This window comes from Ptychodera flava, chromosome 11, assembly GCF_041260155.1.
Source record: "Ptychodera flava strain L36383 chromosome 11, AS_Pfla_20210202, whole genome shotgun sequence".
Lineage (NCBI taxonomy): Eukaryota > Metazoa > Hemichordata > Enteropneusta > Ptychoderidae > Ptychodera > Ptychodera flava.
This window is the reverse complement of record NC_091938.1, coordinates 35,498,945-35,516,416: the sequence shown is the minus strand read 5'-3', so window position 1 is coordinate 35,516,416 and position 17,472 is coordinate 35,498,945. Positions and strand designations below refer to the sequence as shown.

At 36.7% G+C, this 17,472-nt stretch overlaps 1 protein-coding gene across 1 annotated transcript in view; it reads left to right on the top strand.

Moving 5' to 3' along the window:
• Positions 1–4,084: 4,084 nt before the first annotated feature.
• LOC139144158 (uncharacterized) overlaps positions 4,085–17,472 on the top strand; it is a 134,358-nt gene continuing 120,970 nt past the window's right edge. Inside the window, exon 1 of the mRNA XM_070714812.1 lies at positions 4,085–4,181. Coding sequence (XP_070570913.1) covers positions 4,087–4,181 — 95 coding nt within the window. The 5' untranslated portion in view covers positions 4,085–4,086. The remainder of the gene's footprint in view (positions 4,182–17,472) is intronic.

Genomic DNA, 17,472 nt, shown 5'->3' with positions numbered 1-17,472 from the left:
CCATATAGTATTGTTTAACTTGGACGAATATCATGACAGGGTTTTCACTAGGATATCTGACTGGGCAGAATTTAAAAGGACAGGGGAGAACACGCGAGAGGCTGAGGGGAAGGTGTCAGAGGGGGCTGTCTTCTGTCTTGCGTGGAAATTTTGAGAAATTGATGTGTGGAATGGTGCAATTTGAAACTTAAGGTGTTTCAATTTATTTCGCACAAAGAAGCCCCTTTCTTCCTCTCCACATTTTGAGCAACCCCCTTTAAGTTTTCAATATTTTGAGTACCCCGTTCACATTCCTCCGACACCCAGGCCATAAATAATAACGGCTCCCTAAGGCTTGATTGTAGTTTTCGCACTCGGTGAAGCTTAGAAACCTCTCCCAAAGCTACGCGATAAGGGGCATTCTATCATCAACGCAGGAAGGTTTAGTGTAGAGATTGATTGGATCGCTTCGCTTTCATGGACAAACGCCACCAACGCCCAGCTATGATTTATGTTCAAGAAATCTGGCAATCTGATTGAAGAGAAAATGATAAGTTCAGACATATGTGTCCTTAGAGATATGAAGATCGCTTTCAAGGGTTATGTCCTTGACTTCGAAGAATAAATGAATGAATGAGTGGATAAATGAAGGAAGGAATTAATTCACAAACAAACGAATGAATGAAATGAAATTATCCACACGATTTGCAATAATCGTTATATTACCATAAAAGATGAATTCACCAGACACATATGCTGTTAAATGTAACTTAGAAAATGAATTGTTTTCGTAATAAATAATAAAGTGGGATTTTTATTCAGGTTAAAATAGTGCATTCACCTCATGATATTTATCTATATTAGGTATTATTAGAAAGAACAACTGTCGGGCAAGCTTGTGCACAAGACTATACTTCTGAACCATCATTTCGTGGAATTTTCAAGTTTTGGATGAATGTTGTATGAGCAAGAACGTTATCCAGATTACAGTATCTGGAATAATAGATTGCCAAAGAGTAAACCCACCAGGCAAGCTTTCACAATGTTCTCCAGGTCCCATGAGTCTTTGGTTCCCTCCTGGGGTCACCATCACTTCAGAACAGTCACCTCTATAACTCATGCAATGAAGAAAGACCGAGGTTAACCACCTTATATGAATGAACTAGTTTATGTATTTTTTCAAGTGATAGAGTTAGTCATTCAACGTAAAAGAGATGATCATATCAAAGATAAAACTTTTTCTGCAGGTGAAAACAAAAAATAATCCCTTTTGTATTATCGCTGTTCGTCTTCTTTCACGAACTTTTGATAGGACACATATTTGACGCAGAGTTTAAGATCACTGTGACAAGGTCGGAGTGTCCTTGACCGATAAACAAAGCTTTGAACGCTGTTTTGCGATAAACTAGGAGGCGTTTGGGAGACAGATACAACGCTGCTGATTAATGGAGTCACTGTAAGTGCAGAAACAAGTGCAGACAAATCTTGGTTCGAATGATTATTACGGTGGTACACTTGTTTTGAAAGGCATACACATATCTAAGAATAAATAATGAATAAATAAGTAAATAAAAATAAATAAATAAGTAAATAAATAACAAGACTTGTCAAATTCAGAACATTCAGGGCTAAATTTTAAAGAGACACCGTACCACTATACACTGACGGACAAGTGCAGCATGCAATCTGTTAATACTCTTCAGGATTAATTTCCAGTCTAAAAGCAGATTAAATATTTTATAGCAATTCAAGGTTCTTTTCAATTTTTTTTCCATGTATTCCTTTATTCCTTTTCATATTAGCACACTAGAAATTTAGTGGCCCTGCATCAAAACATAAAATCGGTATTTGTTGCTTACATAGCTCACAAGACGATATGATAAGGTTGAGATTGCAAGAAAGTTGTGAAGCAAACTATGGTTTATCAAGCGGTAGTGTACGCACGATCATGAGGACTTATGTCTGATAACAAAATTTCAGTAGTTTGGAGATTAAAAAAGAGTAATCATACAATTCCCACAGCTTCAATGACTCTGTAATTGACAGCATTTCCACTCATCAACAACATAATTGCAATTACACAGTAACTCTCTCTCGGTGAATGAACACTTCACAACAAACTGACGGAAAGATTAATCGATCTGTTGCGTCAAATTCAACTTAAGTTTGAATGACGTCAAGTTTTTGCGTTGATTCGTGTAAAGTAAAGTGGTTCCCATCGGCCAGTATGCACTCGCTGGTTGCGCTCATGTAATTTCGGTGTGTAACCCACTTTGTATAGAAAATCACTGCTTGGTTAGCGTGAGGATGAAGGTTCCTTCATTAGCACACTTTTATATTTCTGATGCTGCGAAAAATATCAAGTCTATCCAATTCTTCAGTTCGTTATAGTCTGATTTCTTATTTTGCCAGATTCGAAATAGTTCATAATTTCATTTTGGTCGTGAGAGAGGCATTTGCCGTAGCTTATCACGTTTTGAGCAATTAAGGATCCATGGGAATATTACCGAATCTCTCAGCTCTGTCCTTGTTGCTCTACAAAGCCGTTTGAAGTCAAACTCTGAGTCACATGTATACATTCAGTGACTGCTAATGGTCGACAGAGTCTTGCCAACAAAGAATCCATCCATTAAAAGTGCATGCATATCGTCCTGCAGATCACCCTTGGGCATAGATGACCTTGTCACTCATAAGCATTATTTAAACGTCTGAAAAATGATGCGGCCATTTTTACTGTATTTTTACATACCACTGGGGAACATACAGAGACAGCTCGTGTCAATATTGGTAACTACATCGGTTTGAAGTATAGAGCTTTAGTGCTATGTAGGATCATCGCCGTGTAACAAGTCGACTTTGGGCGTCGGCTTGTCTGTTTAAGGCCGCCTGTAATGAATCCCCTGTAAGCTGTATCCGTTGAGGTGAAGAACTGAGTCACGACGATAAAACGGCTGAAAGAACGGGAATAAACTGTAGGTATAGCAAATTGGGCTATAACACCTAAGAACTGTGAAGTTGAAAGTTGTAATAGATAATAAAACATTCCATTCATTGCTCTAATGGATACACTGAACAGTCGGCATATACTATCATTTTATACATCTGCTTTGCTGGTTTCAACAGCTTCACTTTAACGAAGAACTCATGGAAAAGGATAGTACATGGTTCACGGCCATCCCTTGGTCTGGCACAAGATTGTGCTAAAATTGGTCCACACATAGACCTCTCGCCGTAGTTGTTAAGGCGTCAACTGGTCCTAGGGCCTTACTCTACCATTCACACACAACTGATCTCAAATTTGTACCGCCTCAGACCCAACATAAATAAGACCGACCCAGGGTCGACATGGTTAGTTCACATTGTTTTATTAAACAAGAACCGAGACGTAGAGAGGACTCAAACTCTAGTGTACATTTAGTATTCGAGATGCAACACAAAATAGAGCATGTGCCACTCCGAGTATCAGTAATGAGTACATTCATGACAGTGCGAGAGAAAATTTACCACCTTCTACGGAATCAATCCATCCGAATATTCGTTACGAGAGTAATTGATATAATAACGTATATGGACGTTTCCGATGAAATCCGACCATTTACAGATTTACGTAACGAATCATGTTGACCAAATTTATGTATCAATCGATGGTTAAGGGACAAGGTTAGCCATAATGGCCAATCAAGCGATGGATATATTGGTTAGGAAATCCATCTAAAAGACTTTTCCCTATGAGACAAACATCGTGTCATCGAATAGCTAATATCAGGCTCCAGAATTATGCATTTTGTATCCGTCTCAAACTGCATTCATTTATCATATTAGCTTTCAGGTTTTTTGAACATCTGGCGTAACGAATGAGGTATCACATATTGGGTTTCAGTGATAGATTTGGGCTCAAATGTTTCATGGATAATACTGGGAAATGATGAAGATCACAATTTGTTCAAAAAGATATGAAATTCGGGGACTTGGTAACGTCCCTTTTTCCATAAAATAAAGTTTTCTTACAGAGACCTGCCACCGCTTGTACAAACAGACGATCGAGATTGTTGAACAATAATTACGGCTGTTGAGGGCGCTGTCATTCTGCGATCCAGAACGCACGGTATGTGGGATTTCTTTAGACGATCGAAGGCTCTGACAAGTACTGCTCCGGTAGGTTTAACTGGTGTTTTGCGTGGTTTTCACGAAAGAAAAGACGGGTAAGTAGGTTAATTGATAACATGTGCTGCTTAAGCGATCAGATTATTATAAACGGATAAATAGCGTTGCAATATGGTCATGGTGTTGACGGCAAACTTATTTTTAAGCCCACGTCGCGTCGGCATGCAGGCCCATTATTGGCGCGTTTTATGACAGATTGAACTAATTCTATTTATTTTACTCTCTATTATTAAACGGGCAGCATCGCTTGGTATATGGAAACTTTGCTTCCGTTAGGGATCATTTGAAGGTGCAATACGCTTACATAGATCGAGTTACGAAGGACAGAATAAGATACAGTTGCAAGACATTGTTTTCACAAACCTGGTTTGAATGCCAGTAGATAGATATTATTTAAAAAATACATCATAAGGTATCACATCTCTAGGCCCGACTATCTTTTCCATTCGATTTTATTGCATTGTTAATGGAGGCGGGTGTCTTTTACCTGTCGGAGCGAGGCGGATCAAGACTGCCGCGAGCATCAACATTGGCCAAAGGCAAAGAGCTACTCTTCCCGCACACTCCAACTATCGTACATGGTCTTTGGGTAAAAGTCTATGCCAAAGATTGTAGCGCAGTCAATTGATGTTTATCACATTGCACAGTATATACCAAAGTGTTGCCGTCTGATTGTGTTGTGCAGTACAGGGTAACGGGATTAGATAAAAAATGACAAAACTTGATAAAAAATGGCCGACAGCGGAACTCTGTTTTCAAAAATGTAAATTATACTGAGGTATAAACAAACTAGTTTATCTCCAAAGACAGGTAATTGTACAATGGAGACTTAAGCGATATCCTATCCAATATATCAAATATTGATGGCTCAATTACAGCGATCTGATTGGTCGAGACGCGAAAAGAACGGTGGTATATTCGCAATATACCACGGCTGCGAGCTCACGGCTTGAGCAAAAACCCGTTTTTGACGTTCCACGCTAGAATTTCAACATACTGTTATGATATAATAGCAATAAAGCACACCCAGCGACGGTATACCACTCGATTTTGACCAGTTCACTTCATATATGCATCCGCTATCGTTCGTGCATATATGTCGTGAACTGGTCAAAATCTCGTGGTATACCGTCGCTGGGTGTGCTTTATTGCTTAAATATACCATAAATACACATTCAAAACATCAAAAGACAGGAACAGCTTGGAACTCTCAAAACACATATGGACCCTCCAGGACAACAACACAAAATATAACATCACATGGTATATTATTGACAGAGCCCAGCTTTACTCAACCAAGACAAAACGCTGTAACCTCTGTACCTCAGAGAAATATCATATTATCTACTCAGACAAGTCAACACCGCTAAACAAACGCAAAGTTTCTTTCGAAATGTAGACACAGAAGCAAATTCCTTCTCATTAACATTAGAACGTACAAGACAACCGCTTCATTTACATATACACTTGACATTATATATTTAGCAAGTCAACATCACTCCTGAAGATTGCCGAGCGCATGAAACAGACTGTAGAGTAACCACATTAAGTTCAACGCCTATAGCACACACACACACACACACACACACACACACACACCACACACACACACACACACACAAAATATATAATATATAATATATAAAATATATAAATAATATATATATATATATAAATATATATATAAATATATATATATATATACATATACATACATATATATATATATATATATATATATATATATATATATATATATATATATATATATATATATATATATATATATAACGGTCTGCAATTACTACAAATTCTATGCTCTTAGGAAGTAAGATATGACAAACTCAAGGGGTCATTCTCTGAGATACCGAAAAATAATATGTAGGTCTGAATTCTTTGTAATATTGATTGGAAAAAATGAGATCTTGAAAAGTTGGTGCTTTGTGACGTGAGATGGAAACTTCTTCGAGAATTGCATCTTTAAGTTTTCATTTATTCGTAAAACTCTTCACAGGAATGTGAATATCTATCTGATAGACAGATAGAAAGATAGAGAGATAGAGCTAACTTGCTAGCCAGCCAGCGAGCTATAGCTAGATAGATATAGATTCATCTATCTAGTATCTGTCTATGTATCTGTTTATCCATATATCTCTATCTATCAAGCCAAGTAGAACCTGTCTGTCCGTCGTCTGTCCGTTCGCTTGTCAATCTTCCAGCCTGCGCTAATCCCTAGTAATTATGATTTTTGAGCAAAACCTGCAACGCTTTGATAAAACATTGAAAACAATTAATTAATGAAACAGTGTCTTGTTTTCGGGGTGACAACCATTTATGTGAAGATTTAAAATGTCGGTGTGTAAAGTTACGACGGGAAGTTATATCTTTATAGATACTGTTTTTAAAAGTTTTGCTTCTGGTGTTGCTGATACTTAAACCTTTAAGAAATAAGATGCCCAGCACACAAAACACGCTTTCATGAACCCAAAATCATGAGGTTTTATCGTTTGACAAGTTTGTCACACCAATCCCTTTTAATTTTCCCTGAAGTCGTAAAAGTAACAAATACATGAGAAACAATTACTACGGTACACAAAACTAAACTGTCCAAGCCGAATATGTCCAATTAGTTGCAATATTCGAGGGTGGTTCAGTATTACCAAGATCTATGCACAGGTGCCAACACCGCCGTTTTAATCCAGGCAATCGGATTTTCCAGTAATATTGGCTTGACAGCCCGGGTAATGAAGACGGATTTGTTCCACTGCGCAGAGAAGTATGAATACATCTCTCTTTAATAATTGAATGAGATATCTGATTCCTGAAATTGCAGATTTGGCTAAGCCCAGTGGCACTTGTTTAATCCACCGACCTATTCATCGGAAGGGTTAATTACCCACGGTGGGTCAACCTGAATCAACCTTCCCACTCTTCGGATGCGTGGTATCTTGTACCCTTCTTCCTTTTTTTATCTACTTTACGTATCCGTCTTTGCCAGCATGGTCTGTTTATCCATGTCCTGTACCTCCCATGAAGTCTGTCTGTCTCCAGTTCCATGTGTGAGTAACAATATCCCGGATGGAAGATGAAAACACTTCTACACATCATACCTGCCGTTTTTTCCGTGCCTCTTTAAGATGGCGCCTCGTTAGAATTTGAAGTTAGGCCAACAAATGAATAAGATCCTTTTCAACGCATTGCAAGGATTTCATAAAAGATTAACTGCTCAAAGTGGAGAAGCTCATAGGATGTCCCCAAAATATTAGTCAGTAAGGCGGTACTTAGGGAAGACGGATCATTTGTAGATCTCAGCAGAAGAAAATGTCAATTGAATTGCAAGCAAGCTTGGAAAATTTTCGTCTGAGCCGTTACACTTTCTTCTCTTTGATAGTTAGTTACCTATTCACTCCAGCGAGGAACAGAGTTCGAGGCACTTAGATCATGTGATAAATCTCAGAGAAAACTCACAGCCTCCTTTTCAAAAAAGATATTTGCAGTACAAGTAATAACCATACACTATTGCTTTCGATATCTTCTACGGCAACAAGTTCAACAAACTCCGAAATGCATCTGTAGCAAAAAAACAACAGATGGTACAAGTCATTGAGTCATTTATGAAAATGTATAGTGAGGCTATGATTACTACGAGCTGTGACGTCATGCTTGTTTGAAAACAATGAGCACATCCCGCGATAAACATGGTATTTATTCATACAAATCTTCTTGTAGTAATGGACCGTGGTTAGATTTTGAAATAAAACGACTTTGATTTTTGATAGAATCGTAATGAAATTACTCCTTGAAATTCAAATCGTTCTAATCGTTGACATGTGTCTATTCTGTCGTTAATTATCCGAACTCCGCAACTTTGATTAAGGGCCTTTTAGCAAAAAAAAATGTATTTTCGAAAGAGTTCGTTTTGTATACAGCAGTCACTTGTTCTACTCCCAAAATATAGTTTTCAACTGGTCGATACATCGTGCAAGCGCGTAGGTTTTGTCCAATGTTATTGATGATGACGACTGAAGATTAGTATGTACTACAGTTCAATGTCAACAACAACATCTTCATCATTAGATAGTGTACACGATGTAACGTGTTGGCACTGCTAATAGTTTGCACATTACCATACCGTATGAGGCAGACGAAAACATTTTACTCGTTTTCAAGAATAAAAATAAATTATATCACCAAATGCAGCTGTTGCTTTTTTAATTAGTAGATTGAAATACACAGGTGAAGGCTGAGAAGGTGATAGAGGGAGGTAAAGTTGTAAAATTAGAACTTATCATACTAGAATATTGAGGACGAAAATACTGCGATCTAATTGGTCATGTCATTAAAGTTACAGGGCTACATTTACGATGTAGCACAGCTGGATCTAGCGGTGGAAACGCAGCTATCTGTGGCGGGGTAGCGTGCGTCTATGCGGGTCATCAAAAGGTCAACCCCACACGGGGTTGTCCTTGGCGGGGTTGACGTTTTGATGACCCGCATAGATGTAGCCTACCCCTCCACAGATAGTTGCGTTTCCACAACTTAGTTGGGTCACGCTCCTAGTGAAGTAACAATTTATTTTTATCATTTTATGCAAGAATTTCAACACACTGGTATAACATAATAGCAATAAACCATCCACGCAACTGGTGTACCACACAGTTTTGACCAATTCATTCCAAATATGTACGAGTCTCGATGGTGGGAACTGGTCAAAGTGCCGAGGTAACTGTCTGAATGATTTATTGCTTAAAATATATCGTCAGTTTTTTTATTTCAAAAGTTTTCGCTTCTGTCTCGGATTTTCAACACACAACTTCTTTAGCATGTAGCAATTTAAAGTGGATAGGTAGGTGGGTAACTTTAGCCGCAGAATGATATTTACATTAACTTATTAACTTTTCCGGTGGCATTTCGCGCGCCCACCAATCCCTAAATGACAGCAGTCGGTAGAGGAATATTAAATGCAAATCTCGGATAATACTTTTCTGTTGATCACCGCTGCGGTAAATACCATGTTATTGGCCAGAGGCATATCTCTACGCAGTAGAACCATGCTTAACCAGGTGCCACATCTGTACAACGGCAGCTTGAAGCATACTGATTAATGAATGATTCAGCAGGATTTATCTTACAGAGTCAGAAAAAACCAAAGTCTTCCAGCTAATGCTGTCCAAAAATAATGACATTTTGAAAGAAATATTTTTCCTTCAATATTGTCAACTTTTAAAATTTTCATTTATCAATTTTTAAAAGGGATTATGGCTGTTTGCGATTGTGTACTGTTCTCCTAAGACATGAACTGTCTATCATATAATATGATTATCAGGCATTATCCACATTAATAAATCATAAATAAGGGTAAACTGTTTGTCATTACCTGTAAATATGGGCTTTGCAACAGCCTGCTGTGCCTCTGTTGCCAAAAGAACAAAGGTATTTCCAATCTTATAGTAACAGTGGACGGTGCTTGTTATTTATTCGTATCACATGAAAGGTACATGAAACATGGCCACCTACGATTCTACACTTCTTCAGCTAATGATGTAGTTGATAATGGTTAATACCAACTCATCATCCTAATATTTTAAGACGACAGAATATTAAATGCACACTGAATGTACTTAAGCTGCATCATAGTTATAGCCATAGAGAGTCAGTGAGAGATACGTGTAGATAAACTAGATGACGGAGAGATACTATTTATACTCAACAAACTGGCAGAAACAGACAGGCGTTCATAGATAGATTGATAAATTGACATATACATGCATAGATACATAGGTAGATACATACATACATACATACATACATACATACATACATACATACATACATACATACATACATACGCAAACCAATAATGTCAAACAAACTAAAATGACACGTGGCATTACACTGACCCAGACAGAAAATTGATACACATGCAGAGAGATTGAGTTAGACTCGAAGGAATGTTAAAGAGACAAATTTTCATGTATAGTCTTGCGACCTAGATTAAAACACTGTCAAAATATGAGCGGAAAAGTGACTTCTAGAAGTAAACAAAAATGCAGGATCTATCATAAGAAAATTACTTTGGAAACTATTATGCCGCATGTAACAACATAGCTGTGGAAACGCAGACATCTGTGGCCGGGTAGCATGCGTCTATGCGGTCATCAAAAGGTCAACCCCGCCGTGGCGGGGTTGACCTTTTGATGACCCGCAGACGCACGCAACCCGGCCACAGATAACTGCGTTTCTACAGCTAATAACGACACTAACATCAATGTTGAAGATTTTTCTGTTGATAACATTAATGTTTTCTTTGCTTTTAAAACTAATTTGGTACTTGAATCTCTCTGAGATAAAATGGGCGTTGTTTCTCTTACATAATAGGAGTTGTTGTTTAGCTAATGGACTGTTGTTCAGTTTAATGTAAAAGGGATATTAAATTGTAGTTTGAGTGGGTAGTCCTGTCTTTCCGATGAATAAAATGTGGTTTATCATGAATACAACAGGGATACAAACGAACGTCAGTATCGATGGCAACCATTATTTTGTAACAATGAACATATAATTTCAAAGTAGCGGCAGCGGTAGAAAGATATGCAATCCATCTCCTGTAGTGAGAGGAAAATTGATCCCATTCATACTACTGGCATGTCGCTTATCAGGACAAGCCTCGAAAGTCAATGGCTTCATTAGTTTTCACTGCAACCATAGCACTTATCTGACAATAGATTTGTTGTGAAGTAAGCTTATAGCATAATGCCAGCCTCAAAGAATCAGTGATTCGCTTGTCTGTGCTTTGTGTATTGCTAACGCCGCGTCATATTGTCAAACCTTTGTTCGTAGTTTCCAAAAGTCATATCTAAATTTTTGAGTGATTAAATGTTTGTTTTGATAACCTGTTCATCCCAGTGTTCCGTACACAGGTCCACAATCACAATTCATATCAGCCAAACCATGGCGATGAAAGGGTTAATAATTGGAAAGAGTTGTGATGTTTTCGAGAGTGCGGTGGAAGCATTTTTTGCTCACGTGTTCACACACGTGATCATATGTTGCAGCGATGTCTTTGCGTCTGTCTGTCTGTCTGTCTGCCTGTGTGCTCGATATCTCAAAAGCGGCTCATCAGATCAGAATCAAATCTGGTACATAGATTTAGTTTGCAAATGGCAAGAACTGATTAGTTTTTGGCGTGTGTGGCTTGCTTACTTTTTGCTCATTTGCATAATTAATGAGTTTAGAAAAAACGGATATACTTTGAGAATGACTGAACACAGTCTGATGAGATTTGCTACAAATGTTGATCACACCAAAATGTATCAGCCGTGAAAGTTATTAAGGGTTGACATGAAAGATAACTGCTTCTTTGCATATATAATGAACTTTCCTAATAAGGGATACATATCTGAATTGGCTAGATAAAAATTGACGAAACTTGGTATGTATATCAAAGATACTATGATATTAACATTATTGAAAGTCATTAAGCATTTTTACTTCAGCCAATTGCTAATTTGCATATTTAATGAACTTTCCTAATTAGGGATATATATCTGAATTGGCTAGATTAAAATTGACGAAACTTGGTATGTATATTAAAGATACTATGATATTAACATTATTGAAAGTCATTAAGCATTTTTACTTCAGCCAATTCCTAATATGCATATTTAATGAACTTTCCTAATTAGGGATATATATCTGAATTGACTAGACCAAAGTTGATGAAACTTGCTACATATATTGAAGATACTATGATACAATATTCTTGAAAGTCATTAAGCATTTTTACTTCATCCAACTCCCAATTTGCATATTAAATAAACTTTTGAAATTAGGGATTTATATTTGAATTGACTTGACCAAAATAAATGAAACTTGCTATGTACATTAAAGATACTATGATATAACATTATTGAAAGTCATTAAGCATTTTACTGCAGCCAATTCCTTATTTGCATATTTAATGAACTTTCCTAATTAGTTATATATATATGAATTGACTCGACCAAAGTTGATGAAACTTGCTATGTACATTAAAGATACTATGATACAACATTATTGAAAGTCATTTAACATTTTTATATCAGCCAATTCCTAATTGGCATATTTAATGAGGAAAAATCAGTCAATTTCTAATTTGCATATTTAATTAACCTTCCTAATTAGGGATATATACTTGGATTTACATGATCAAAGTTGGCAAAACATGCTATGTACATTGATGATTATACCAGGTTATAACAATATTAAAAGTCATTTCGAATTTTCATGTCAGCTAATTTATAATTTGCATATCTAATGAGCTTTCACAATTTGGCATATTTAGCTATATTAAGTGATGATACAATGACAGTACTCAAAGAAATTAATTATTTTTATTTCAACTTATTACATATTAGAATACTTAATGATCTTTAGAATTGATCTGTCGTGAATATTGTTCATTGTGTTGATCATAACACTTTAAATAAAGTTGCAAACATGTGGCAAAGGTTCAAATTAGCACATAAATGCAAAATATAATGAAACACGTGAGCATGTTCAGTTCATATCTGTTTAATAATGATATCAACCTTGGATCATTGATAATGACGTAAGCAACTGATCTACGCTCTCGTCCCCACTGTCGAAGTTAACGGGGAACATTATTTACGTACCTTGAGCTCCAAACGCTGAAATGTACCGGTTGTAACTCAGACGAAGCGAAAGGCCAATAAAAATAGGCTGATATAGCAAGAATTTAACGTTTTCGCTGAGGAAAAAGAAATGCAGCTTGCGATAAGCCAGCAAAAAGCAGAATTGAGCTGTGCGAATTATAATATTTATAACATTAATTAAACAATAACTCCCGCCGCAGGCGGGTATACACGAGATTTTGGTACAATGCGCGCCATACAGCACGAGCCGTTAGGCAAGTGATGTATTGTCCCCAAATCGAGTGTATACCCGACTGCGGCGGGGGTTATTCCCATTATATCATATCAACATGGATATCTCTGTCGTTTTATTGGGGCATTCTCGTCAATTTAAGCTAAAAAATTCAGAAAACGATTGACAACACACGCCATAGTTGGCATCCAGTGAAGCAGACGACAAAGAAGTGACAGTGAAAGTATGGCAAAGCGGCAAAGTACAGTGAGCATAGTTTTGTCGAATTTTGCTGTATTTTGTTGGTTCAAACTGAAATAAAAATGAAAGTTCCGACCGACCTATTCGCTGAAGGCTTGTTGAGGAAACACGTTTTACTTACGCCTTTATGTTGATTTTTTACATAGAGCAATATGCTCTACATCGAGAGAAACGTAGTACCACTCCAGCAGGCGTACGGTAGCAACAACTTTCGATAAGAAGAGCAGACAAAGCAATGAAAAACCAAAAACTGGGCAACCAACTTTGATAACATCGAACCGAAAACTCCAACGAGTGCTATGGTAGTTTTTTCTAACCTGTTGGTAACCGCGGGACCATGTCTGCTACACATCCCGACGAACACGTGAATCACTGCTTGACATAAGGAGTGCTTGACGGATAGGATCGATGGGACAGTCCATACAGACAGTCTTATTCAAGGGAAGTAATGTAAGCATTGGGGTACAAGTACATGAGTACTTTCAAATTACACTATAGTGAAACTAGCAATCTACATGTAGTTGGTGATTTTAAGTTGAATTAATTAGGTCTTTGGATGTGCATCTCTTGTAAAACACAAGTTCGTATAAGTTTGGTTTTGCTCACGTGATATTTGATTAGCTAATCTCGTAAGATATTTTTTTTTTTGGCAATAGGGAAGGCCAAAGGCGTGGATGTGTCAATATCTGTTCTAAAGAAATCCCGTGAATGTCTTTCCTACGTATAAATTGTGGTTACGTCCAAGTTGAAATCGGATAAAAATTCCGCGAAATTAAACTCCCTCCAAACCATATGTTAAAGCCACCATTATAGTGCGTCACAAACATCTTGTTTATGCAACTAGTACGTCCTTCGCACACTTTTAATATGAAAATACCGTAATATAAATATTTTGAATCGACATTTTTATGAAAAAAATCTGTCTCAGAAATCGAATGTCATAATTTACAAAATAACTGTACAACAAAATACGAAACAAGAAACACAATAACGATTATTTCCATCGAATAATGTCCATGATATATCCCCTACAGAAGTCGTGTTTTCACATAACTGGCAGAATTAAAATGCGCTTTAGGTTAGAAATATGTTTTTATTAACCTAGCTATCAACCCCATCATCCTCTATGTGATATTGATTGTGCGCATCAAGGTAGTTAATCTTGTCTTTCAAGCATACTTTCCAGACTCAAGAAATGGCTTTTAATACATAAAATCTGGGACACGAATCTCACAAATATCTGTTGTGTTTCAGAGAAGAAAACTACTGTCTCGTTCGCGCGCAGTTTCGATTGATAAAATCATACCGTGGCACGCATCACCTAACATACAGCCTTGAGATTGTCATAATGATACCCAGATCGTGATATGGCCATAAAGCATCCAACGGCACAGTGGACATTGTACACACATTGATCAGTGAAAAGATAGATTTCAAAGTGTTTAAAAATACACATACACAGAGGTATTGAAGTGAGATATTACCAAATTTGTGGAAGTCGTCGACCCCAAGGACAAATGTCGTGATTATCTTCTATCGTAATCTCACGGTTGACACTCAGCATCCATAAAATAATATTTTGTCTCTCTTTCCTTGACACGTTCAAATATTATGGCAATACAGCGACTCAATAGGTTACACCCGGATTTCGAACGGACCACAGTACAAACAAACCCACGTGCAAAAAAAACGCGCATAGAAATACATATATTTTCATAGCACTTTTACTCGCGGGTTTGTTTGTACCGTGATCACGTGATATTTTGAGCGTACTGAGTCTGAAGAACAGATCATGTCTTTTTCATTCCGGAGTAGAATTTATTATTACAAATCACGATAAAAGTTTCTTGTAAAACCAGAATCAGTTGAAAACGTTAATGGCTATCAGGTATGGGGTGAAAGCAGTGCCAAAACACTTGTGTTAACATTATTTCATTGTTTACATTATTTCTTTTTCTCATTTTGTTTGCATTTTCATGTAATTATGTTTACATTTTTATTTCGTTTTCTCATTGTGTTTGCATTGTTATTTCATTATTACATTTTATGTCGTTTTGTTTGCATTTTTATTATAGTATGTTTATATTTTTATTCTTTCATTTTGTTTGCATTTTTATTTGATTATGTTTACATTTTTAATTCGTTTTTTATTTTGTTTGCATTTTTATTATATTGTATTATATTTACGTTTTATTTCAATAACATAATGAAATAAAAATGTCAACAAAATGAAAGAATTACATAAAATGCAATAACATAATGAAATAAAAATGCACACAAAATTAGAAAATGGAATAAAAATGTAATCATAATGAAATAAAAATGTAACATGATAAATAATGTTAACACAAGTGTTTTGGCACTGATCTCACCCCATAATCAGGAGCTGAATCTTACACTTTACAATAATACAAACTTGTTGTTGGTCTTTGTCTGGTAGAATTCGAACCTCCTCATGTTAGTTCATTTTATAACACGGTCTTCTTTTGATCACTCAATGTTTCAACAAAAGAAAGCATCCAGGTATAAGCTTAGTAGCTACTTGCACATACTTCAAGCCACCATATATTTTTGCGAAAAAAATGATGTCCCTCTCGGGAAGTGAAATATGCATTGTCGCTATATTGCTCAAAATATGATTGAAGTTTTCACGCTCTTAGAAAGTGACATTGACATGATGGGAGTACAAATCCATCGGGTCAAATTCAAGTTGTTTTAATGCAAAATGTTTTCTATGAAAGGGATGGTAACGAAGACACTTTTATGTAAAAATCAAATATTAATCTCCTTCGTAAAACTGACGACGTTATTGATAAGCAGTTTGTATTGTCCTAAATCGTACGTAATCTGTACTCAAAATTACCGAAAGGGATTCAATAATTACATAATTATCCTTTACGTAAAACATCTGTCAATGTATATGAAATCAGCATATCGCACCTGGGTTCCTCGAAAATACTGTTCAATCGGTGGGTGGCGCTGTTTTGATCTCGCTTTGGAATGCCGTCGATAGTTGTGCGATTTTGATATTCTAGAACTGCTCGACTCAAATTTGGAAAAAGATCTATCAGCATTAAACGTCTTCTCTCTCATCGTCAAGAGTTTAAGTTATTAACTAACAGACGCTGCCCAACAGTAACAAAATTATTATGTGTCATTGTCAAAAGGAGAGATTGAAATAAGAAGCATACAAATATGAGATTCTACTTATACAATATTACTTAGGGAGTTTAGCATTAACTCAAATTGTGAAGTTATTTTTAGAAGCTTTTAGTGTCATGAGTTTCGGAGAGTGGACTTTAGTATTTGTTTCCTCGAGAGACCAGACGTCTGTTCATGAGACACCAGTGCTCTATTTGTTCAACAAAGCCCGGCCTGTTTAGATTTTTAAAAGATTACGTTTTCTTTTAGTTTTTACATGTGTATTGCCAAATGCGTAGGTGTTTGAGGAAGGCCGATCCTGTACCGCACCTGGCAAACACACAAACGCACCTTCCGAGCGAATACAGCACGCACAATGCGCGTTCCAAGACTGCGCGAATCCCGGCGAGGAAGCGAACTTTACTTTTTTCCCCGTTTGCCGGTTTAGGTTCAATATTTCCTCTGGAAGCAAAATGGTTGTAGCAGTATTTATTAATGGCAGGATTAATCAGGTATATGTTATTAAGCTCTCTAACTTACGCGAACAATATGGTGTGTACGTTAAACCGGGATTTGGGAAAGTTCAACTTTCAGCTATAAATGTTCGCTATTCTCGGGTTACTCAGAATCTGCAACCCACTGTTATATCTAATCCCTTGCTTAAAGATGAAGTCCATACTGCATTTAAATTTTTGACGAAATGTATGATGTTCTTCTGGAAAAATATTTACTTTAATATTTATAGAACTGTAACTGATAGGTGAGAGATATCGTCGATAATTCAATTTTTCTTGCGCGATCAATATAATGGCGATAGAAAGTAACATCTCTATCATACTGAATAATTCATTCACTTATGTGCTCATAAAATTAGCTCTCAGTTGGATAGGAGCAACGTTAAATGTTTTCATAACAAATTTAATTAACGGGCCGATCATAAAGTTAGGTTTGCAGCTTTAGCTTTCATGTCACTGTTCCCTCTCCTTTCGCCTCTTAAAATTCACTTTTACCGCGAGTTACACGTCTTCATTCAAACATCTCAACATAGAGTAGGCTGCGTGGTAA